The sequence below is a fragment of the Camelus bactrianus genome, chromosome 10 (assembly GCF_048773025.1).
Source record: "Camelus bactrianus isolate YW-2024 breed Bactrian camel chromosome 10, ASM4877302v1, whole genome shotgun sequence".
NCBI lineage: Eukaryota > Metazoa > Chordata > Mammalia > Artiodactyla > Camelidae > Camelus > Camelus bactrianus.
The window spans coordinates 63,889,057-63,914,668 of NC_133548.1; the positions used below are offsets into that span (position 1 = coordinate 63,889,057).

At 37.4% G+C, this 25,612-nt stretch overlaps 3 protein-coding genes across 8 annotated transcripts in view; 2 read left to right on the forward strand and 1 right to left on the reverse strand.

Moving 5' to 3' along the window:
- Nucleotides 1-16,126, reverse strand: part of MRE11 (MRE11 homolog, double strand break repair nuclease) — a 67,492-nt gene extending 51,366 nt beyond the window's left edge. For 2 of the 3 annotated variants that reach the window (XM_010973350.3, XM_074372886.1), the window contains exons 1-6: nt 15,979-16,125; nt 15,091-15,204; nt 13,317-13,449; nt 8,348-8,508; nt 2,429-2,516; nt 1,040-1,181 (exon numbers count right to left, since the gene is read on the reverse strand). In XM_010973350.3, coding sequence (XP_010971652.2) covers nt 1,040-1,181; nt 2,429-2,516; nt 8,348-8,508; nt 13,317-13,449; nt 15,091-15,110 — 544 coding nt within the window. In that variant the 5' untranslated portion in view covers nt 15,111-15,204; nt 15,979-16,125. Of the gene's footprint in view, nt 1-1,039; nt 1,182-2,428; nt 2,517-8,347; nt 8,509-13,316; nt 13,450-15,090; nt 15,205-15,978 lie in introns of all 3 variants that reach the window. The other variant, XM_074372884.1, reaches the window with a different exon arrangement.
- Nucleotides 16,127-16,133: 7 nt separating this feature from the next.
- ANKRD49 (ankyrin repeat domain 49) lies at nt 16,134-25,106 on the forward strand. 3 transcript variants are annotated; one of them, XM_010973347.3, is made up of 3 exons: nt 16,134-16,273; nt 18,769-19,123; nt 20,352-25,106. In XM_010973347.3, the coding sequence occupies exons 2-3, from the start codon at nt 18,866-18,868 to the stop codon at nt 20,805-20,807; spliced, it is 714 nt and encodes a 237-aa protein (XP_010971649.1). In that variant the 5' UTR covers nt 16,134-16,273; nt 18,769-18,865; the 3' UTR covers nt 20,808-25,106. The 3 variants fall into 3 exon arrangements, with proteins under 3 accessions (XP_010971649.1, XP_045364893.1, XP_045364892.1); XM_045508937.2 differs by lacking the exon at nt 16,134-16,273 and adding an exon at nt 16,274-16,408; XM_045508936.2 differs by lacking the exon at nt 16,134-16,273 and adding an exon at nt 16,408-16,540.
- C10H11orf97 (chromosome 10 C11orf97 homolog) overlaps nt 20,402-25,612 on the forward strand; it is a 29,918-nt gene continuing 24,707 nt past the window's right edge. For both annotated transcript variants that reach the window (XM_074372887.1, XM_074372888.1), the window contains exon 1: nt 20,402-20,538. The gene's annotated coding sequence lies outside the window, so the exon portion shown is untranslated. The remainder of the gene's footprint in view (nt 20,539-25,612) is intronic.

Consider the following 25,612-nt stretch of genomic DNA (forward strand, 5'->3'; position numbering starts at 1 on the left):
AGGAGGGAGTCTGCTAATTAGATAGGGAAGGGTTGGGGTGAGAGAGGCGGGGACGGGTAGAGACGGAGTCCAGTTAATGGTAACAGAACAGGATGAGATGAGAGTCTGGGAGAAAACGGATGATGGAAGTAGGTGGCTTCTGGCAGTGACTGAGGCATAATGGGGTCTGTCCTTGCTCTGAAAGTGGGAAGAGCAACATTTTCTGCAAATATGACCCCTAACATTGCAGTGATTAAAACACCTGTTAGTAGCTTTTTAAAAAAGTGTACTTCACTTCCTGCTCTATCATTTACAAAATCAGACATAATAACTTGATCTCATTTTCCATATCTCTAAAATATAGATAACAACAATGCTTTTCTATTCATTGGAGAAATTATGAAAATTGGGCAAAGACTATATGCTTCCTAGTGAAAGTATTTAAATAAACCACCCACCCTAATTACTCTTTTAAAAACATATACAAAGAGAAATGCAGTAAATAAGACCTTCTCAGGCTTCTATTATACTAAAATCAGTCCAAAAATAATAAAAACTATGTTGAGGCTATGGCATGAAATTTCTTCCCAATTTTTCTTGGGATATTTTAAGGTTGGTTTAACATGAATATAATTTTATAATACTCTACACACAACAAAAACAATAAAGCTATTGCATTCATAAAACAAATGTCAAGTTGAACTTAATCCAAGGAAGACACAAAAAACAGACTTTGCACCCTAAAAATAGTCTTTGATCTTCCAGTCACATGGAATAAAGCCTAGCAAACAAGCTTTAGCCTACTAGACACTAAATAAATTGAAGATAGTGAAATTGAGAGAGCAAATTTTCTGAGTAGTGTAGATGACAACTCTAGACTGGCACTATCTAAAAAGAAATTTCTATCAAAACCTCTTATTTTGTAAAGTCACCCATAAGGAATAATTAAATTTGCCTCACTTTTTCAAACAGCAAGGAAGTTAACTCCAGAACTTGATTTCCTAGTTGCTTAAGCAATTAAACATTTATTGACATAAATAGTAAAATAAAACCATCTTACCTAAGCCATAAAGAGCAATTTTTGTGCTTCCTTTTTGAAGCAAAACTGGACTAATGTCTATCTTCTCCACAGACATTGAACGTCCAAAGTGATTTAGAAGTCCAGCACAACTTAAAACATCCAGAGCACAGAGCGCATCTGCCTATGCAAAATATTTCCAAAGAATATTAATGTATATCTAAAAATAAGTAATTTGCATATATTATTACTTATTAAAAGTATATTCGATAGTTACAAAAATATAGATTAGGACAGCGTCTTCTCAATTACAATAGTAAAAGTATTGCTACCTTTTCCTATTACAAGTGACTTACTGCGACTGGAATCACATGCTAAATGCAAAGTTAACATTTCACCAAAACTTATCATGATGTCTTGTCCGCTGAAAACTAAAAACCAGCCATGAAATCAGTGCTTTGTAATATTAAGCAGACCTCTTAAGAGGTGAGGAAAAAAGACTAGCTAACTAGTATTTATAATGTATTTCCAGGTAAAAGGAAAAGATATTTTGAGATCAGGACCCCTACTATTAAAGATCTTTCTCAACTTACAAAGGGTTTAGGTCCCAATAAATCCATTGTAAATTGAAAATACTGTTAATCCAAAACTGCAGTTAAAGCACCTAATCTACCAAAAATCATAGCTTAGCCCAGCCTAACTTAAATACACTCAGAACACTTAGGTTAGCCTACAGAGAAAAAGTATAAATATTTTTATAGTAAAGTATTGAGTATCTTGTGTAATTTACAGAGTAATGTACCAAAAGTGAACAACAGAGTGGTTGTGTGTACAGCAGCTGCTTCCCCTCATGATCATATGACTGACTGGGAGCTACAGCTCGCCGCCCCCTCAGCATCATATCACTAGCCTGAAAGAGATCAAAACGCAAAATTCGAAGTATAGTTTCTACTGCGTGCACATCAATTTCACACCATCCTAAAGCTGAAAAATCTTAGGTCAAACCATTGTAAGTTGAGGACCCTCTGTACTTCCGTATCAAAAACAAGGTAAGATGATCTAACTTACATTTAAAATTGTTCATGAGACAATCATTTCCTACAGGTGAGATTTTATGAGATAAAGATGTAAAAATATTTGGTAAACTGTAAAGCGTTATACAAACGTTAGGTATTTACCCCTCCTCCTGGTTACTTATGGTTAACCTCAGTACTCATGAAATAAAAGCACACCTCTCACACCAATTATTATTCCAGATTTTTAAAAATTACCTAAAAAGCAGCATAGAAGCTTATATGAATAATAAAAAGTCAATTTGAATTTTTGACTCAATTTGACTAAAAATTCCTGGGAAGAAGAGGAAGAATGCTCTCCACACACTAAACAGATAGTTTCTAAAATTTCAACAAACTGTAAGAACATAATAATTACCCCCGTGGGATCATCATGATTGCCATGAATACTAAACACTGGAATTGAGATGTTGAGATTGCTATCTTGGTAGTTCACCCATGGAAACCTTAAAGAAAAAAAAAGTTAGTTTCTATAATAAGACACAAAAGCTGTTTCCTCCATTATCTGCCTCCAAAAAATGAATGCAATTATAGGCAAACTGGATGAGCTAAGTTGGCAAATGACCACAAGTTTGGAGCTTAAAAAAAAAAGTCATAGGCAAAAATTCATTTCAATTCAAGGCTGAAGAGCTCTCAAAGTACTACGCTTTAGAGAAAACCATACAGTAAATGACGCCTGTGAACTGCATAAAAGACTTGTGTCTCTGAATAGGGGAACAGGCTTTCAATTCGCAAAAGCCTTTGTACAAGGTTTTTATTTGTAGAAGGAGAAGGGGAAGAAAGACACCCACTTAGGAATCCAAAAGACAGATTAAAAATTCCAGCTCTATCGCTTACTACTTGCATAACTATAAAGTCTCCCACCCACTCCTGCCCCTGGCCACCTAGCTCCTCTTCTCAAAGGCAAGTTTACTTTAGGCAATTTCTTGGCGTAACTGTGCAAAAATACTTTACACCTGCAGAAGCAAATGCATGCATCTTCCTTCTTACACAAATGGCAGCACAATATAGATTTCTACACCCTGTCTTCATTATATACATTACATAGCATATTTTATAACTCATTCCATGTCAGTACATAAAGAGCTTCCTTGCAGTTTTTCTTGGGGGGGGGCTGGACACAGTATGGATTATTATAATGCGTTTAAGCAGTTACCTATCAGTGGACACTCAGACTATTTCCAGTCTTTTGCTTTACAAATAATGTTACAGTGAGTACTCTTGTACAAAGTTGCCCTTGTGAGAGTATAGGAAAATACCTAGAAGGAAATTGTGGGGCCAAAAGGTACATGCATTTGTAAATTTGATAATTACTGCCAATTTCCCTCCATAGAGGTTGTATAATTTACACACAATATAACGGCAATGCATGAGACCCCTCTTCCCCTTACTCCACCAACATAATACTTATCAAGCTTTCTATGCCAGTGGTTTAAAACCTGAGGTGCATGTTAGAATTATTCAGGAATCTTTTAAGATCCAACAATGTCCAAGACACTCAGAGAAATTAACTGACCTAGAGACTGGGCATCAGTATTTTTAAGCTTCCTAGGTAATGATAATGTACACCCAAGATTAAGAACTACCACTGATCTATGTCAATCTTGTAGGAGAAAAATACCTCAGTATACCTCATTTTGTATCTTTCGTATTCTTTTAATGTGTTTAAATGCAACTTTATTTCTTTTTCTGTGAACTATGTCTGTATTCTTTACCTACTTTTTTTTTTTATTAACTCATGGATTTTTTTTTTTTAATGACTTAAAAGAACTATTTACCTGCTGGGAAAATCAGACCTTAATTTGCAATGAGTTGCAAATATTCTTCCTGGTTAAACTTCGACTTTTGACTTTGCTTTGGGCAGCTCTTGTCATGCAGAAATTTACAAAGACAAACACATCAAACTCTTCTTTTATGGCTTCTGGGTTGACGTAATACTAGAAAAGTCTTTCCCATGCCTTTTTTTTTTTAAAAGCCTAACGGTTTCTTCTAGCTCTTTTATTAAATAAGCCATATTTTTCCTGGAGATGCAAGATACCACCTTTATTATCAAACACTAAATTCCTACTTGTACTAAGGCTATGTCTGGAATTTCCATACTCTTCCACTTACCTGCCTATCAATTTATGAGTCACACCACATTTTTAATTACTGCAGCATTATAACATACTCTATTTTTTCCAGCTTTATTGTGATATAACTGCCATATAATATTGCATAACTTTAAGGTATACAACGTGTTGATTTGATACACTTACATACTGTGAAATGATAACCACTATAGCTTACTTAGCACCTTAAGCTTAACGCACACTTAAACACCCACATCATGTCATAAAATTGCCATTTCTCTTTTGTAGTGAGAACATTTAAGATCTGCTTTCTTAGCAAATTTCAGAATACAATATTTCTAACTGTAACCAACTCTCTGCCCCTGGTAACCACCACTCTAGTCTCCATTTACATGAGTCCAGCTTTTTCAGATTCCACATACTGATAAGTGATATCACAAGGTATTATATTATCTCTTTACCTGAAAATTTCTGGGGAAAAAAGTCTTAGATTGAAATGCATGAAGCCCAAGCAGGATAAACAGAACTAAATCCACAATTAAACATGTCATAGTAAGACAGCAAAATGCTAAGGGCAATGAGGAGAAACAAAATGGTGACCTGAATGTTCTCTTTATGCCAGTTACCATTCTATACAATTTTCTTATTAACTCAACTACTCCTTACACCTACTCTGTAAGCTCAGCACTGCTCTTCTTCTATCTCATAATGATGAAACCCAGGTAGGACAGAGCCAGGATCTGAACTGAGACAGTCTTGTACCAGAATCTGTGCTTTTAACCACTATGTTATACTGTTTTTCCAGCAAGTAAAATTACAGCAGACTCCTCAAAAGAAATACAAAATAGTTTACCACTCACCAACAGCCAGTGAGAAACTGTAAAAACTGTACTTTAGAAAGAAACCTGAATCTAGACAAAAGAAATGAAATACAAGAAGCAGCAACAGTGAGCAGAGAAACAGGTAAACCCGTCTTTGGGGCGGACGGAGCGGTTTAAAAACAAGATGAAAGAAAGAAGAAAACACTAACACTCTATAACTGAATAGAAGACAGGTAAAGACACTGATCAGAATTCTTAAAAACAAGGACGTAAGTTAAAAATTACAGGAATCTTTTTTTTTTTTTTAAGTTGAGGTTATGTTTTATTTGGCTGGAGAACTCGAGACCGGATGACAGCCCTTCAGATGGCTCTGAGGGACTGCTCCGAAGAGGTAGGGGAAGAGCTAGGATATATAGGAGCTTTACAACAAAGACCAGGTAGTTGGAACAATAAAAGATTGCTTGTTATCTAAAGAAAACCAGGCATCTCAAGTTAAAGAATTTAGTGCTTTTCTATGTATGGGAGGAAGCAAACATTTGGGCTCATTGAATTCATTCCTTTGACAAGCACCTAGCTATCTAGGGCCATTATTTTGTCCTTTCTTATTCTGAGTCCGCTCACGGGGCACCATTGTGAGTGGCTGCAGAGGCTGGGCTGCAGGCCTGTCCCCACTGGTGGGTGGCGGCAGCCGCTGATGACTTGGTTTCAGCACTCTTTGTTTACTGATGTGGTTGCAGTATTTTTGTCCACATTGCTCCCCCTTGGTCCTAACTTTGACCAATATTTTGGGAGACATTTCATGACCAATTTTGTCCCACGGTGCTAGGAAGGCTCATTCCTAGATCAGGTGAATAATCTGTTGACGTGCCACTCAAGGTGCTAGTTTTTGGATCAGGCCCTGTTGATACTAAAAATTCTCTGGATCACCTGTCTTACTAGTCTATCATGATCCAGGAAATGTTTACCCCTTGTTGCTCATTCCCATACCTAGGATCACACTATTACAATTATTCTATGCAGGATTATAAATTTGATCTTTTTCCTCAAGATGTTTAGCCATCATCAATCTTCCTGGAGGTCTAGTTACAAACAAAGGGAAATGTAAGAGACAACAATCTTATAAAATAGACAGGATATCAGTAATACAGTTAGTAACGTTAATTAAGTCACGAGTAAGGATTTAATAATCAAGAAGTTACATTTTTGGGTTAAAATTTTGCTTGTTTTTGATTGAGCTTGAGTGATCTTATAAGGAAATTCGTATTCATGGTCAGGCTCAGAGCGGGCATTATTAATTGGCCAGGTGAGGTCGCCCACCTTGTAATGTCAATAGTGGCCTAAACAGAACTATAATTTCTTTTCAGAATGAATTTTCTAAAAATTATAGAAACCTTTTGAAATCTTAATTCTATTCTCAGCCAAATTATCAATCCAAAGTTAAAAATAGCCATTTTCTTACATTTAAGTCTCAAAAAATTTACCTCCCAATATAAACTCATTTTTAAAATATGTATACATAATTAGGTAAGAAATAAATATGGCTATGTCCGTCTCATGGGTTATTTTATATATATACATATTTACTTATTTATTAGTTGTGTGCACTGAGAGAGCCTAGAAGCAGTGACAAGACAAGAGCAATGCCCATGCCTAATATCCAGATTCTAGCTTCCAAATACCATTCCAAAAAGGAACCAAGACTCCTTGAAGAAATTGATGAGTCTAAAGTTAGGGAAGGGAAAATACAGAATTAGCCTGGCGCATCTTACAGTGCCAAAAAGAAAGAAAGAGGGTGAAAAAAGATGAGTATGTTGAAATGACACAAGAGCCAGTCTGAAAGAGTGCCCAATGGCTAAAGCTGGAAAAAATTTATTTGGGCAACAAAGTAGATGACAATAGTATTAAACTGTAACCCAAAGGGAAAAAAATGAGTTGATACTGATATAAAAAATTGAGTAAGTTCTGACTACCCGACAATTGAATAAATAAAGAAGCAAATGGGGGACAAGGAACAAATCTTCTTTACAGAAGAATTCCAATTAAAAATGTAGAAAGAAAGTGGGAAACAGAAAATCACCATTATAAACCATAGTTACAACTGCTGTAGGCAAGAGTCATGATGAATGCTAAAATTACTGGACAAAATTTAAGGAGAAACAGAGTAGCTGCACAGCCTCTTCCGAAATATTTACTAATCACTGTGGTGGTTTTTAACATGCCTGTAAGTTCTTCGACCCTCCTTCCTCACTCCAAGAAATTTAACTGTCTTTGAGTGTTGGCTGGACTTAGAGACTCATTTCTAACAAACAGTGTATGCAAAGGGAAAAAGAGTAATCTGACAGTGGAGAAACCTGGCAGACTCCATCTTACTCAAATGACCAAGTTTAACCTCACCAAGGACCAGCCACGTTGACAGCAGGCACTCCTGACACACTATGAGAAAGGCACTTAACCTATATGGAATATTCTTCCCCCAGAACCCATCGCCCTAGTCTAATCATGAGGAAATCCCAAACTGGGGGGCATTCTACAAAATATTTACGCTAACCAATATACTTCAAAAGCATCAGGGTTGTTCAGGAAAGACTGAGGAACTGGCAAAGATGGAGGGAGACTATGAGAACATTTTAACTAAACGCAATGCTGTACCCCGTACAACGCTGAAGAAAAACCATGAGAGTACCTTTATGACGTGGGGTTCTAGGTGGATATTGTAAATAAGTCCCAAATGCACAAATCTTAAAGAAAAAGGACAATGTATTTGACTACATACATAAAAATTAAATATTTCTGACAACAAAAGCTTCCATAAACAAAGTCAAAAGACAATCCACTGACTGGGGGAAAAAATATGCCTAACAAAGCCTTAGTATCTAGAATATGCAAATAATTTCTGCAAATTCAGTACAAACAGACTAAAACCCCTGTTTATAAAATACGCAAAGGATATGAACAGAAGAGATACCAAAAGCACAATAAAAATTTAAGAAGATACTCAGTCTCATGTTAATTAGGGAAACACAAATTAATATAATAATGTTCAGAAAATTCAAAGAACTACATTTACTATGAAAATAACTTGGGGGGTTGGCGTAGCTCAGGGGTAGGGTGCACACTTAGCATATACGAGGTCCTGGGTTTAACCCCCCAGTACCTCCTTTAAAAATAACTAATACATGCAGTATATTGTATATGTGCAGTCAAACTGTAACTAATAAAACTGAAAAATGAAAAAAAAAAATCCAAACCCCAACCCCCCAAAAAAAGAAAAAGAAAATAACTTACAGTGAAGGTAAAATGGCTAATTGTTAGTGTGTTTATGTGTCTTATACAGAAAATACTACACACAAGGGAACATTCACTTAAATACTTAAATATACTTACTTACTAAAACCGAAGTTGACTGACTGATCGCTGACAATTTCAAACTGTACAGGACGATCTCCCATGCAGTATTTTCTTAGTAACTCAAGGCAGGTGTGTAATGTTTTTCTTGAGGGTTTATTTTCATGAAAAAGATCACCACCTAGCAAAATAAAGTCCACCTAATCAAAAGAAAATAGTGTGTAAATTAGTATGTTCTATAGGTAAAATTTTTAAAACTATAGACCAAAGTGATAAAAAAAATCTTGTAAAAGATACTATTACGTATGGAGATTTAAAACTTCATATTTATTCAAAGGGCCTTCCAATCTGGTTATTAATCTGACTCCAACTTAGGTTCCTGGGCCACCTTCAGAGAAGCCATCTTCAAATTACTACACTAAGTCTCTGACGCATGCTACCCAGAGTGACCATATTTTTTTTAAAGTTACCCAAATCAAACATAAACTTAGCACTCTAATAAAACCTATGGACAGGACAGCCAATTCAATCCGAATTATTCACTCAATTCATTCAACAACTATTTAGAGTTCCTACAGGCCCTGACAGGTAAGGAACTAGCAATCTACAAAACAGATGACGTCCCTGTCGTCATTTAATACGGACAATGTGTCATACCCTATGCTGGGTGTGATGAATAAAACACGATCCGTATCCTAACTACATTCCAAATCTAACAGAAGTGACAAACTGCTATGTATCTAAACATAAGTCAGACTCTGACATGCACTAGAACAGATATGTAAACAAACCAGAAGCAGAGATGACGTGACAATTAATCTAACTGAGGGGAGGAAATTCATTGAGGACAAAGTCTGGGAAGATGTGCTAATAACACAGTGGCATTTGAGTTGCCCTAGGAAAGATAAGTGAGATTTCAAGGAAGAGCACTCAGGAACACCCAGAAAGAAGGGGAAATCATACAGAAAAAAAAGTCCAATGTGCTTTCAAGAAGCGGACAATCTACCTAAAGAAATTTGATTAAGTTCTTAATTATACACAAGAAGCCAACACTACAGATCACTGTGGGCTACAGTAATGGGGGGAGGGGGCCAAACGCATCACCCCAAAATGGGCCGCTTTGGCATGTGGACTGTTTTGAGCTGAAGGCTATTAAGACCCAGCAGGTCAGGGAAAGCTTTTTTACCTCTCTTAACAGCCTAAAAGAATTTAGATAGGAGGCATGTACCAGAAAGAGAGCTATTACCAGACACAACTTTTGACATTAGAAAGATTCATCTGCATGGCACCGGAAACCCCCGTTAGCCAAACATCTACTCTTCTCATCTCCCTGTAAACTGTCCTCCTTCCTCATGAAGCCCCGGACCCCCTTCCCCTTCTCCTCAGCTCAGGATGGAATGTAAGCCTCAATTACCTCACTGCTGGGGAGGTCTTACATTTTTGTGGGGCTCCCGTACACTTGAAATTTGTTTTTCTCCTGGTAATCTGTCTTATGTCAATTTAATTATTAGACCAGCCAAAGAACCTAGAAGGGAAGAGATTTCTACCCCTACCATAGTCAAAAAAGCATCAACAAAAATGTGGGATTTAAGCTTCAAAACTAAACACGATTTGAGTAAAGGAAGAAAATGATCATAATCAAAGACATACAAGGGGGGAGGGAGGTTAGAGCTCAGTGGTAGAGCACGTGCTTAGCATGCATGAGGTCCTGGGTTCAATCCCCATTACCTCCATTAAAATAAATGAATGAATGAATGAATGTTTATTTAAAAAAAATCAAAACCATAGAAGAAATCAAACAAAAACAACAAAATCAATATTTTTAAGGGGGAAAGGAATGGGGAGTCATTGTTTAAACGGTATAGTTTCACTTTTGCCAGAGAAGAGTTCTAGAGTTTGCTACACAACCACACAAATGTGCTTAGAATGCTACTGAAATGTACCCTTGAAAATGGTTAGGATGGTAAATTTTATGTTATGTGTATTTTATCACAAGCAAAAAAAAGGTTTAGTGTTTTTAAAAACTGGTTTGACTCCAGGGAACATTGAGGACACAACGTGCTTCTGCAGTTCTCCTGCCCAAGGGAATCTACCCACCAGGAAACATCAGATGTTTCCAGTTGAGGAATATTCTTCAAAATCAACTACCCTGGACTCTTCAAAAATGTCAGGGTCATGAACGACAAAGGCAGGCTGAGGAAATGTCCCAAATTACAGGACATTAAAGAGACATGAAACTAAGTGCAAGAGAAATCCTGGGTTGGGACCGAGACTCCACAGACCTGCCCCCAAACTGCTATGACACACATCACCCAGACAGCGGGCAGCACCTGAAAATTACATGATAGTGTTGAATCAGTATCAGTTTCCTGGTTTTGATAAGTGCGCTGTGGTTATATATGCAATTTACTCTCCAGTGGTTCAGAAAAAAGTGTGTGTATGTGTATGTACACGTGTGTGTACGCACGAGTGTGGAGAGAAGATAAATCAAATGTGGGAAAGCATAGGGAAATCTAGCTGAAGGGTAAGAAATTATCTGTACTATTCTTGCAACACTTTTGTAAGACTGTTATTTTTTTGAAATTAAAAGTTTAAAAAAAGAAATAAAGGAAGAAAAAAGGCTCCAAAGAACCAGAGTAAAATAAGGCTGGTTAGATGGTGCAGGCCCACAAAACAGAGACCTTAAAACTGGGAAGAATTTAGATTTCAATAAGAAGAAATACTAAACACAAATTATGGGGGAAAGTAAATATAATATGCACCTGGAAATACCAGCATGGGGCTGTGGGAGAGGGGCAGTTAAGATTAAAGGATGCAGGGAAGGGAAACAAGAGGAAACACAAGGAAAGGACAAAGTAGAGGGAAAAAAAGCTTATGCTCAGGGATAGAAATAGTATAGCTCCTAAGAGTCAGAAAAGAAAGGACACAGGATTCTCTGCAGAAACAGACCTCCTTTGGCTGCAAATTTCTCTGCCCTCAGGGAAAGAGGAATCCATCTTAAAAGCAGATAGAACCAGACATGCCCTCATTCATTAACCCATTTATAAGAGTGCCTACGGTTGCCAGATCCTTTCTAGGTACTAGGATATATAGATGAGCAAAGAGAAAAGATTTTTCCCTGGAGTTTACCACCTGGTGGAGAAGATAAATAAAGAAGTAAACAATTCAATAAATTATTTCAAATGGTGTTATTTTAAAAAATGTGTAATGTGAAAAAGGAGTGTTTGGAGATACGAGAGAAGACTTCTCCTAAAAGGTAAAAGCCTGAACTGAGAACTGAGAAGTCAACCCTGCCAAGGTCAAGGTGCTCTGAGCAGAGAACCAGACCCGCAGAGGTCCTGGAATAGAACACACATCCCAGCATGGATGCAGCTCCGTGAAGGAGGAGGAATCGTTGGGGATAAAGTCTCTGGGCAGGGACCAGATCACGTTGAACCTTGTCATTTAATTTTTATTCTATTTATTCAATAAGAGGCCACTTGGAAGATTTTAAGCAGCAGAGTGACATGATCTGAGTTATGATTTTAAAAGTTCACTTTGGCTGTTATGCTAAATAGATGTAGAGGGAAAGAACAGGAAGTGAAAAAGACCTAAGTGGGGGGGAGGGTACAGCTCAGTGGTAGGGTACATGCTTAGCATGCACAAGGTCCTGGGTTCATTCCCCAGCACCTCCATTAAAAAAATAGACCTAATGACTCCCCCCAGATTAATAAATAAATAAAATGTAAAAACTAAAGTAAATTTAAAAAGACCTAAGGGGAACTCCTGCAGTCAGCAAATATAAGAGTTCTGGACAGCTTCCCCTTTCGTATATTCAGGAGGAAGAAACATAGGACTTGCAGATAAACAGAACAGAACTCTGAGGAAAAGTCAAGGTTGAAGACACTCGTTTGCAAGTCACCAGAATTTGTTTATTCCTCAGCTGTCTCTGGGACTCTAGACAGACATTTCAACCGTTTGCTGGCATGTTCCCTTGAATGTCCTATTGGAATCTAAATCAGAATTTATCACCTTCCCGCATAAAGAAGTATATGGAAGTATGAAAATAAAGAGGAATTTTCCTTATTTAAAACCTACGTCTATTATTGGTACCACCATCACCCAAACTTAACACATTTCAGAATCATTGCCATCCCCCTCTCCCTCAGCCCCATTCCCTACAACCAACACAAGTATGCAAATTGTATCTTTGTAATATCTCTCGCATTCACTTCCTTTTTCATTCCATGCCATCCCTTTTAATAAGCCTCAAACTTATCCTGACTTCATGCTATTCTCTGGTGCCAAAAGACTTTCTATTAAATTGGGTACAAACTCCTCAATCTGGCAGTTGAAGCTCTCAACGCAGCTCAAACCACATTTCTAGTCTTTCAGGCTGCTGCCTAACACATAACCTTCAGGGGGGCCAAACATAGCAGCTGTATCCCTAACACACCTACTGCCCCACCTCTGTACCCTCCCTCCCCTTCATGTGAGGTGTACTTTCTGTGTTCTTCATCCATCAAAAGTCAACCAGCCTTCTGAGCCCAGGTTAAATGCCACTTCCTTCATTAATTTCATCTTTCCATCCTCATCTAAATGTGACCTCTTCTACCTCTAAAATTCCAGGAAATGCTGTTTATAATTTTCTTTTGGCTCTTATCACAGATGACCTCACATCTGGGCATTATGGACATCTGTCTTATCTCACATACTGATCTGCTGTCTGTTCTTTGAAAGTAGAAACTATGACAGTCAGCTGTGCATTTCAAATAGAAACTGCAACCGGATCCTGCACTCAGTAAACACTCCATAAATATCTGTAAATTTTTACAGGCTATTTACAAAAGTAGCTCCTACTTGAATTCAGGGAATAAAGCCCACAAAATTTTCTCTGTGCTTTCAGTATACTTAATCAGGCAATGTGAATACATGAACCTATAAAACAAACCTCTAACTTTAAGAAGGAAAAAGAGCATCTTGAGTAAGGGAACTTGATAGAAATCACAAAAATGCAAACCAAACTCACATCATTTTCCTGAGCAAGTTTTAAAATTTCATCAAATGTTACAAATGTATCATTTCCTCTGACTGCATCTTTTTCCATAAATCCCAGATGAATATCTGTTGCAACTAAGATTTTAAATGTATTTTCATCGTCACTGTATTAAAAAAAGAAGAGACATTTCAATAGAATTCATTAAAAGGATATTCAAGCAAATTGAAACCTAAATCTATAAAATATTAGCAATTATGGAATAAAATCATTTTTCTAACCTTAAACTAGGTCTGAAAATTTGAAGTAGTCAACAGATCATTAACATCACAGTTTTCCTATCACTAATACAATGCAGAATGTACATAGATTTTTTAAAGGTTCTGTAACTGCTTCAAAAATGTATAACCTTGTTACAACCAATTTTATACACTCATATGTAACCTGATCTGAACACTTGGTTGTTTTCCTATTCTGTTCCACAGCGAAAATCCAAGAGGATCTGACCTCAGTATCCAACCTTGCTATTTATCTACTCTGCACTTTTCCAGGAAAATTAGAATTAACTAGTTAACTTTAAAAGCCCTCCTCCTTACTTTATAAGTAGATTTTATCCTAGGAAGTTAGTAGTTTACATCCAGGACCCTGAAGACGCTTGCTTGACTCTACTCTCCATACAAAGTTAGTTTTTCGCTAACAAATTTGGCCAAGTAACTAAAATTTACAATTCCATTTGAATTTGGTAGTATTCCAAAAGTACTTTCATGTGAAGCAGCAACAGAATAGCTATTAAGATTCTTTTAAACTTAATGTAACTTTTAACTTTCTTTAAAATATTTTGGATCTCTGATCTCATCTTCCCACATGTAAAAAGGTTAAGTAAGTATCTCTGAAAAATGAGAAGGCTATACACTGAGAAATTAATGATTCATCGCACAATAAAGTAGTAGAAATGGTACTAAAACCCAGGATTACAGCTCAGGCTGTTTTCACTAAACCATACAAACTTAAAAGAAATTTCTCTATGTATCTCCAAAATTCAAATTGTTAAACACAGGAGAATTTCCAGAAAACATTTATTTTTAGATACTTCAAAAATGATATGCACACAGTCCTGATTGCAATATACATACCGGTAGGTCAGAATACTTTCAGATCACATTACTATTCCAGGCATCTATAGCAACTTATATTTTCACTTGAGTTCTCTCATTTAAACATGAAAATTAATCTGAGTCATTTTTAATCCAATTATACAAATAAAGAAACTGAGGCAAGTTTCAAAGGATTGCTAACTTGCCCAAGAACACAGAGTATTAATCAAGAAATTAAAACCAGGGTGAAATACTCAAGCTTAAAGCTTTTTCCACATAACCTTTTCTAGTCCTTTGATTTATTTTCATTTTAGTCAGATTCATTTCCAATTTATTCAATACTAGAGCAATTTACTCCTCTAAAAATCTACTTAAACAGACTTGCATTAGCTAATAGGACAATCATTAAAGTTCAAGAATGTTTATAGCTTCAATATTTTAAGACAAAAACTAAGAACATAAATTCATATACTGTAGCAATATGCCAACTTACTGCAAGACACCAATCTAGAGCTGCATGTTATCGTTAGTTTATAAACATATAGTATGAATTTCTAACCCTTCCAAATACGCTTTTTTGTGACTAACACTTGTGTTCATAGGCAAGCTCTTTATTTTCTCATAATTTATTAAATACGTTTTCTTTTATGGTGACCACAGTTGCTGGGCTGTAGAAACCGAAAGCAACGAAGATTCCAAAGACAGGTGCTTACAGGGCATCTGCAGGACTCATTTCTATGGTCTGTCCAGCTCCTCCAGAACCAGTTCTCTCTCCAAGTACCCCTGGGTCCTGTGCTCAAATATGTCAGAAAACTCGACTCCAAATTCTAAAACAAAATTATATTATTTAAAATACATTTTGAAAAAGCAGACTGGCAATTCTGGAAGAGTTCCATTTTTCATCTAAGCACCTACTATACTTTTATTTTTTTAAGAGCTAATAATAGAAAATAGCGTATCTCCAGTGCCATTTTAGTTTCATCATTGATTAAGCTCATCTCCTATCTCCCTTTCCCATGCCCTATGGAAAGCTAATGTTTGCTAAATGAATAGGCAAAAAGGGTCACATACTGTACTTCAGGTTTAGCACACAAACAACTCTGGATGTGCAGAAACTAAAGTTGCATGCATAGGCTACTCGAGCTTGGAGGCGACCTCGCATTTCTTGTTTACATACGGGATTTTTTTTTTAAACGGCAGGGGTTTGCTTTGAAAAGAGAAGGGCTCCACGTTTAAAGCTAGTGTAAATAAATACAGGCACGAGGTCTGTGGAGAAACACCTTCAGGACCCAGCAGTTCAAGGAAAAAGGCCAAGGTATTTGGGTAGGAGTGACGGCCACCGCGGAACAACCCCTCCCACGTCCGAATTCCTGGTTCGGTAGGGATTCCAAGCCTCAGCACGCCCCCACCTCCAGACGCTCGGACGCCAGGACGCCGAAGCCCCCAGGACTCCTTCCCAGCCTACTCGGCCCATTCTTCCCACAGTGTCAATCTTCTCCGGGCTTCGCCGGAGATCCTACAGATACAGGAAGCGATTCCTAAATTACCCCCCACCTGGACTCTCCAAAGCCCCACCCTGGGGACCCGAGGCTGTCTTTTACCCAGGAAGAAGGAGGGAGATTCGTGAGAAGAAAAGCAACACCACCAGCTTTGCTCGCCTCTGAGAACCCACTTGGCCAAAAACCTGAATTCGGCGGGAGAGAAAAGCAGCTCTTTCTCTCGCGATACCTCATTGATGACGTGAGCGTTTCCACTCCTCTCATTGGCTGCCAAGTGCGGTAAGGGCGCAGGGAAAGTAGCGTCGAGGCTCCGCCCTCGTCCAGGAGCCAATCCTGAGTAGCCGAGGGGACGAACCCCGGAAGCGAAGTTCCCGGCGGTGATTTTCCCGTCTCTAAGGTGGGTAGCTCTTTCTGGTCCGCGGCCGCGCTTCCTGGTCGCCTGGCGCCACCCAAGAACTTCTGAACCTAAAGGGCCTGGTCAGCTGTCGACCCCTGGGGAGCCCTGCAAGTCGAGCCGCTTCGTGGGTCCTCGGTAGGGCTGGAGCGGCTTCTTCGCTCTTGGCTGTTTGGAAGGCCGCAGACGAGAACTCACGGGCCTGCGAAGTGACCGGCCGGTGCCGGAGGGCGGGGCCTGGTGGTCTTCCTCACTCCCACTCCCCAGAGAGTGAGCATTCTGACTCTAGTTTACAAGCCTGTCCCTGCTTCCCCATAATTGTGTCCCTGGATCCCGGGTTCAGCATATGTGTACTGCTTTGTGCTGACAGCAGTAGAATAAGGTGCAATAAAAAAAAATAATGTGAAACTTTTAAATTAGGAAAGTTAGGCTTTCAGTTCCATTGAAAGTTGTTTTAAACTATCCGAAACTCAGCGACCTGTAAACTGGGTTTATGGCCCCACCTCTCACCGGGTTGTTTGTGAGCTGACATAGTTTAGAGCTCTATGGAATGTGTCCTTTAAAAAAAATGTACCCTGTTTCATCCTGGTAGAATGTCATCAAGTAGGAATCTTGATCGACTCTTCAAACCCTGAATCAGGGAAATGCACCTTGGTTTGATTTTTTTAATTAAGTCCACTAGGACATTTTATATGTAATTTATTGTATCTGGAGAGGAAATTCAAATTGTAAAGAGAGTTTTTATAAAAAGGAAACGGGGGTGGAAGATCTGTGCTATGATGTTATTATAGTTCATATAATTAACAAGTAAACTTTGTATTATTTACTGGTATTAAGTGTTTAAGGAATTGATGTATAATCACTTTTGTGTTTTAAGTTTCAGGAAGTAGTTTGAGAATAAAGAAAGAAGTAAGAACTATGAGAACATAAAGCCTTTCTGATAGGGTCTCCCAATAAACTGAAAAACTAGACAGTCTACGGAAATCCTTTAGAACAGTCCTTACATTACAACAGAGTAACAGGTCCAGAGAAGGTACTGGTTATAAGTAACAGATTTAAACTTGAGTTTAATGCTCTTGGCACTAGTGATACAATCTAATGGTGCATTAGGATTATATAGTTAAAACTCTGAAATTAGGTAGAAAGAAATCAGTATCTTAAGGGTATGACTAAGTCTCGAACTTCTTAATCCATTCCAAGCAAAATTAAATGATAGGGCTTTAATTCAGTTTAACTCTACAAATATTTCTTAACACCTGCTATATATTAGTGGGACATAAATGTAAGTTAAATATAGTCCCTATCCTTAAGCTTATAATCTTTTAAGAGGCTAAAATAAAAACAAAATCAGTGATGAAATAAGACAATGTGGAGCACAAAAAAAGTAGAAACTAGAGACAGATCTAATTTGGAGGCTCAAGAAAGACTTAATGAAAGAGGTAACATCTGAGAAGAGCCTTGGAAGAGTGGTAAGATTTCAACAAATATAGTTGGAAAGCTGAGAAATGATATTTTTAAAATATCTATTATCATTTTATTTAATTCATTACAGTTTAATATACTATGTAACTCTTCAACCTGGTATTGGCTTATAAATAATATGGCAGCCTAGCAGAATAAATATCACTTCACCCAGGAAGCCTTCTCTTGGGCCTGGGTTAATTATGACCTTCCTGTATATTCATTAGATCTGGACATGGTCCTATCATAGTACTTATCATGCTGTCTTTGCCATTCTCCCTGACTAGATGGCAAGCTTCCTGAGGTTAAGACATGGATCTTGTTCATTATTGAATCCCAGTACCCAGAGACTGGCACGTACCAGGCATTCTATTCATATTTGTTGTATGAAGGAGTGAATGACAGCCAAAATTCAGTTTCAAAACAAGAAGCCAACTAAGAACTATAATTGTCTCTCAGTGAATAAGCTACTTTTTAAAGCAGTGAATTTTCCTAGGCCTGAACCTGTTAAAGTAGAAATAGGATAATTATTACAGATGTCATGATCAAGATATCTGCATTGATGTGAGACTGGGACACATGTCCTTTGGGGGCCATTCCATCTCTAAGGATCCCTGATTCTTTGAAGAACTTTTTTAGGAACTAAATGTTTTTGTTTCTGCTCTATAGCATCTATGTGTCTAGTTTATAAAAATTGTGAATGTGCCTTTCTTTATTGTATTAGCTATCATTTATACGCTTAAGCGCTAAGCACTCTTAGCATAATATAATATAGTATCTGAACCAATAGATTCAAAATAAATGCAATTATAACCATTGTCTTAGTGAGAAGGAGCAACAAAAAAGTGAGTATTAGACCATTAAAAATAAAGATAGCTGAAATCTGTCAGCTCCAGTATTTAATGAATCTAGAGGGTATCAGTAAACACCAAAGAGTTTAGACAGACTTTATTTGTGTATGTTTGCAAGACTTATCTATGCTGTTGATAAAGCCTCAATTACTGATTTACTAATAATTTTTGTGTTTGTGTTTTCAGATCTTGATGAATAAAATAAAGCAGACATAATTCATCTCTGGAAAGATTATTTACACCGTGGCATTTGAAATGCTTTGTATTTAGAATAGGAGTTAAAATGGAAAAAGAGAAGGGAAGTGATGATGGAAAACCAGACCCAGAGAGTTTCTTGGACTTTTCTGAACACTTTAACCAGCTTGAATTGTTGGAAACACATAGACACCTTATTCCCATTGGTACCCAAAGTCTCTGGGTAGGGAATTCTGACGAAGACGAGGAGCAAAATGAAAAAACTGAAGAGTGGTATCAACTGCAAGAAAAAAAAATGGAAAAAGATCCCAGCAAATTGCTTCTTTGGGCTGCTGAAAAAAATCGGGTAAAAAAAAAAAAAAAACTGTTTAAGAGGAAACCTTAATTTAGTGGGAAAAGTGTTAGATTGGAAGCCAGAAGACCTGTCCCTGAACCTGGCTTTGGTCTGTAATTTTGGGCAAATCCTTGCATTTCTGAACCTCTATTTTCTTATCTGTAAAAATGGCCACTGTTAACACCTGCCTCTTTTATACAGAGGTTTGAGGTTCAAAAGAGGCACATAGTAAGCCAGAAGGTGTCATATGGGTAATTTGGGGGGCTTAAGGATAATTAACTATGAAGATAGCAAACAGTCATCTATATTTTTCAATCATTTATATTAAGTCGTTAGGATCATCCTAAAGACAAGTATCATTTAGGAAAGAGAAGATGGGAATTAATATCTGTTAAATACCAGGTCTACCACACACCTTACTACATGATTTGATTTAATCCTCATGTATCCCTGTAAGATAGGTGATATCCTTTCCTTTTACAGATTAAGTAAAATTGAGATTCAGGATTATTAGTTTTCCCAGGACCCATAGGATGATCCTACTTAACATCAAAAAATCTGTTCCCACTTGGCCACTTCTACCTCATTTTACTAAGTTCCCCCATGTCTGTATTAGTAAACTAGAAAGGTCTTGTATTTTTGGATAACTTTTTAACCCAAGAGCAGACCCACCAGAGGTCCTCAGACCAAACCATAAATCACTTCCTGAAAACACGTGTCTAAAGTTATGTTAGTTAGGAAAAATCGAGCTCCTTAGTCTCTGCATTTCCTTGTTACCATTGTAGTCTACTGATAGAAGTTTATTTTAAAAAATGTTTACGCTATGTATATTGGTATGATAATCCGACTACAGAAAAATTAGTCCACTGCATTATGATGTTTCTTCATAGATGAAATATAAAATATTAAGTACAATTCTAGCCAGTTTTATTCATTTAGGACTATAGCTTTTGTGCAGTAAGCCTTAATTGGACCAAAAGTAAATGTATGGTTTGGTATTCAGAGAGTCACAATCTTAGAATCAACAGTTGATGGTTAACACTAACTTGTATGTTGTTAAATCAGTTACCCTCTCCCCCAGAAGAAGAAGAAATCTTAAATTATTTTGATTTTAAAGTCACCTGCTAACAAGTAAGTTTATATTTAACTTAATTAAACCTAACACTACTAGACAGTTTAATTTTCTTTGTTCACTGTTTAGTTTTGAGTTCGGTTTTTAAAAGCTCTCTTCCCTTCTCAGCTTACCACAGTGCGGAGACTCCTTTCTGAAAAGGCCACCCACGTAAACACCCGGGATGAAGATGATTACACCCCGCTCCATCGAGCAGCCTACGGCGGACACTTAGATGTTGTCCGGGAGCTGATCGCCCAAGGGGCAGACGTCCATGCGGTGACTGTGGATGGCTGGACACCCCTGCACAGTGCTTGTAAGTGGAATAACACCAGAGTGGCTTCTTTCTTATTGCAGCATGATGCAGATATCAATGCCCAAACAAAAGGCCTCTTAACTCCCCTGCATCTTGCTGCCGGGAACATAGACAGCAAAGATACCCTAGAACTCCTCCTGATGAACCGCTACATCAAACCAGGTCTGAAGAACAACTTGGAAGAAACTGCATTTGACATCGCCAGGAGGACAAGTATCTATCACTACCTCTTTGAAATTGTGGAAGGCTGCACAAATTCTTCACCTTAGTCTTAACGGTTCTAATAATTTTCTTAAGTGTCTAAGTACCAGTGCCTCCTTAGTGTGAGAAGTGAAAAATCCCCATAATACGAAGTTGACATCGAAAGTCTTACCACAGTAATTCAGTGGTACTCATGATGGTATCCTTCCAAGTGAATTGCCTGACCTTGATGTCAAAATGTATTTGAGAGTTGTGTGGCTGTATCTTTAATGATTTCTGTGGAGTTGGTGATTTTTATCAGAAATCATTTTAACTTACCTATACCTAAAAACTTGTCACAGGTTGTACAGAAAACTAATGATATTTTTGGTGCTGATCCAAGAGAAATGTATTTTTAAATAACCCCCATCCTAGATCTTTGTTGAGTATTTAGTATATTGACATGTATTTTTATAAGGTAAGGTAACTCAATTTAATTTAAAAGTCTTAAATATACTGGTGCGGTTTAGCTGTCTCCTCTGCATCACCATAGCCATTTGCTTTCATTGTAATCCGTAAGAAGTAATATATTAGTGACCTGAATCTTCAAATGTTTAAAAAAAAAATCAAGAAACCTAGATTTTTGTCTTTTAGAACCTAGACTACTTTCAGGAAAGTAGTTAGCTAGGTGTTTAATCCACCAGTGTTAAATACTGCCTCCCCTACCACAAGTCACACGATCCTGTGGACCGTCCTACCTCACCCTGGTCAACCTGCGTCATCCTTATTCTGCTGGCGCATCAGCATGACCTTTCAGACCTGACCTGCGCACAACCGTACCTTGGTCCAGGAGGTCACAGTGTGTCTGCCACCCAGCTCGTTTTCCCTGCCTGGTCCTGCCGACCTGGGCACTGCTCATATAGTCTCTCAAGTTCACAGGAAGTGTTATTTTCCAGGGTCCTCATTTTGTACAAATCACACAAAGGCAAAGCGACAAGGGAAAAGGAATTTGAAGAATGAGAGGATGATTATTATATTGGAGTGAGAACCATGAGTGGCTCAGGCTTTTTTGAAAAGCCACCGTGTGGGTAGTGACAAAAGCATAAATATAAATATTCAAAAATAAAAGTTTTGAACAACCGAAAAAAGCATGAATTCTTTTTTTTCACCTGTGTGTGTCTTCCTTAGATCCATAACGTATTTATTCATCTAACATACATTTATTTGGTATCTGCTCTCTCCATCTCTCCAGAAGCAGTTTTCCATTGACTTCTTAGCCTCTCTGTGACTGAAACAAAGGGTTTTCTCTTAACTCTCAACACCAGAACTGACACAGTGGAGAAAGGGAGCCCTTTCCTTCAGTTATATTTTTTAAATGTCTACCAAGGTTTGTCTCTTTTGAGACAACCCATGTGACACAGTCACCCTAGACTAAGTAATGTTGATTGATCAAATATATGTGGCCGTTTTTAGGTTAGAACAAAATTGGATCATCTCAGAAAAGTTACAAGATACCGTATCAACTGAATCATTGTGACAAACAGGATCTCAAGACTATTTTGTGATCTCTGGCTAGGAGAGATCTCCATTTCAGAGTGTCAGTATCTATGATACACGAGTTTTGGCAGAAAGTATATATATATGTATGTATGTATATGTGTAACTGAATCGCTTTGCTGTCGACCTGAAACTAACATTGTAAATTGACTACACTTCAATTAAAAAAATAAGAATTAAAAAGAAAAGTTTTGGCAGAAATTAAGAGGATGCTGTTTAATCTGGCTTAATTTAGTGATTCCCAATGACAAGGTACAGTTGATAGTGATAGTAGAATAAGACTTCACCTATCCCATTAGACTGCTAAACAAGGCTGCCTAGTTATCTGAAAATCACAGAGCCCATCCATGATTTTATGTAAGCTTTCCACTTAAGTATGGCTCCAAAGGAACTGCTTTATTACTGAGGAGCTGAGATGTGACTTCTCCCTTGCTTTTAGGCCTCAACACTCAACCAGTGCACAAATTCTACATATTAGAGAGATCCCTTCCATCCTCAGGGCAGAATTTGTATTGTTCACTTCTACACTTCCCTTAGTATTTTTTAAATTTCATTAAAATTTTTTTTAAATTAAAGTATAGTTGACCTACAATATTATGTTAGTTTCAGGTGTATAACAAAGTGATGAGCATTCAACTTGGGCAATGTGAAGTGCTTTCTCTAAAGGGAATTTAAGAGCTACGTTCACTACATTCAGAAGGCAGTAAACTAAGGATTGAATGTAGCCCATCAATGTTTTAAATTCCTGAAAATTTCCCTTTTTCTCCCTAAAATTTCACTTATGGGAACCTAAGTGGAAAGGATCTAAATTGGTGCTATCATGTAGAAACATAATGTGAGTCACATGTAATTTTAAGGGTTTTTTTTTTTTTGGAAGCTACATTAAAAACAGGTCAACTTAATTTTAATAATACATATTATTTAACCTCACATTCAGAATAGTCATTCCAACGTGACATAATATTTTTAAATTATTGATATTTTACTTTTTTGGAGTAAATCTTCAAAATAACAGTGTGTATTTTATGGCCCACCTCAGCTCAGACTAGCCCCACTTGAGCAGTGACTACTTTTTGGCAGTGCAGGTCTGGATGCCTGAAACTCGCCCTGAAGACAAAGCAGAAGGGTTAGGAGGAGGAACAGGGAACTTGGAGCCAGACAAATCTAGGTTCCTGTGCGTGCCTTTGGGCGAATAACCTTGGTTTTCTCACATGCAAAGTGGAGATAATATCTATCTGGTTACGGTTTTGTAAGGCATAAATGAGATGTAGCATGGATACGGTACCTATTACATGGCAGGTACTCAAACAGTGATATTGAGCAGTTCCTTTCCCCAGCATTTCAAGTAGAAATGCCCTTCCCTGTCTTAGGTATTTTGATCCTTGAAGATCCCAAAGCTCTCCCTTTCTATGTCTGTGGTTCTCTCTCATGACTTCCCAGTAAAATATGCAAGAGAACTTCTTCCAAGACTCCAAACATCTCCACTCCTAGAATAAAAATGCCTACCCCATCCTCAAAGGTTTGTGCCAGGTGTCAAAGATCTCCAACAGGAGAAAAATTCAAGGAATAAGCAAAATAAAGCAAAAGGTCTTCAGCTGATAATTGCAAGGACTTGAAAGAAATGAGATTCTGTGTTTCCCTTGCAGACCCGGAACCTTGAAACTCAATGTTTTACTCCTCATTCCGTGTGTGGCTTCTCGGTGTCCTCCCTACTGAGTGGCTCTTTGAATTCACACCTACTTTTTTTCCCCTTTTCAGGAGGGGTCTTGTAAATGCTGAGCAAATACAATAAAAACATAAAAACTCTCATGTGGTCTATCACTTTAATTAGCTGATCGAAACTCAGGAGCACCTAACAGTCCTCACTGTGAATTTAATGACATGGCCCCATCTGCCGGTGGGTCTCATAGTAGTAGAATTTGTGGGCCAGAAGACGTGCTCAGTGAAGTGTGCTCAATTTTGTAGCTTATAAAATCTGAAAGCAAACAACTACCTAATTCGTTTTCTCCCCTCCCTTTCTATTATGATATGTTCACCGTTTCATCTCTGCAAGACAGTACTTGGAAGTTAGGGAAATGTCATCGGAGAATTAATGTGAGTTCATGAGAAGCACTGTCCCCTAAGTAGTCACTGAAGTTCCTTTTTCAGAAACAGCTGCCTTACACACAAGGCAATTTTTTGCAATTAAAAAAAATGAGAAAGTGAGCCTACCATTGTTTAAAAAATCAGGTGTCTATCAGGTTTTTCAAAAACCAAATGTAATTAACTTATGAAGAAAATGTATCCTGTTTGAAAGGACCAAATTTAGGGGCAAGTAATAGCTCTGCTGTAAGAATCATATCATAGAAGAATCAGATCCCTCGTGACAGGTACTAGAAAAGGCACTTGAGTTCAGCTCATTTCGTGTCTGTTTAAATTTTATTTAAAAGTGCGTATTTTCCTTAGATTCTGTTAGGCATTCCAAATATTCATCAGTGTACATTCAAAAGTTAGATAATCATTGATTCTATTTTCAATTTTTATTATTTTGTTAATGAGATCATCTAAACACATTCAAAAATTGGGCTGAAACATACAGTTAGAAAAAGAGAAGTCTTCAATACTGAGTTTCATATGTCAGAAAAACTCACTCCTGTTTCTAGGATTGGAGTCTAGAAAATTTACCCCTTAAGTCAGATAGATGAGTTTATTTTTAGAGAAAGCCTAACTTCTGGGTCTTAAAGGAGATAATAAACAAATCCTGATTTTTAATAGGTTGCACCATTGTAAGTGTATTTTTTAAAATTATATTGCTGAGTAAAATGCAATTAAACTGATGCACAGTTTTTTCATATCTAGAAGAAAAGAGGAAAGAGAAACCAACCACCTCTGTAGAGAAGATGGAAATGGGGAGGGAGCTGGCAGCCTCCAAGTGTCAAGAGTGGGAATAAAAGACAATCTTTTAAAAATGTGAAAACAAATATATGTATGTATATGCATGACTGGGACATTGTGCTGTATACCGGAAATTGACACATTGTAATTGACTATACTTCAATAAAAAAAATAATCTTTTAATGTCATTACTGATCTAAAACTCCTTTAGTTTGTTATTTAAATATAAAAATAATATGGGAGTCCGGGATTTGCAGATAGTAACTACTTTATATAGAACAGATAAACAACAAGGTCCTACTGGATAGCACAGGGAACTATATTCAATATCTTGCAATGGCCTAGGATGAAAAATAATATGAAAAGGAATATATATATGTACGTCACAATGCTGCACACTGGAAATTAACACATTGTAAATTGACTATAGTTCAATTGAAAAAAAAATAACATGGTATAATTT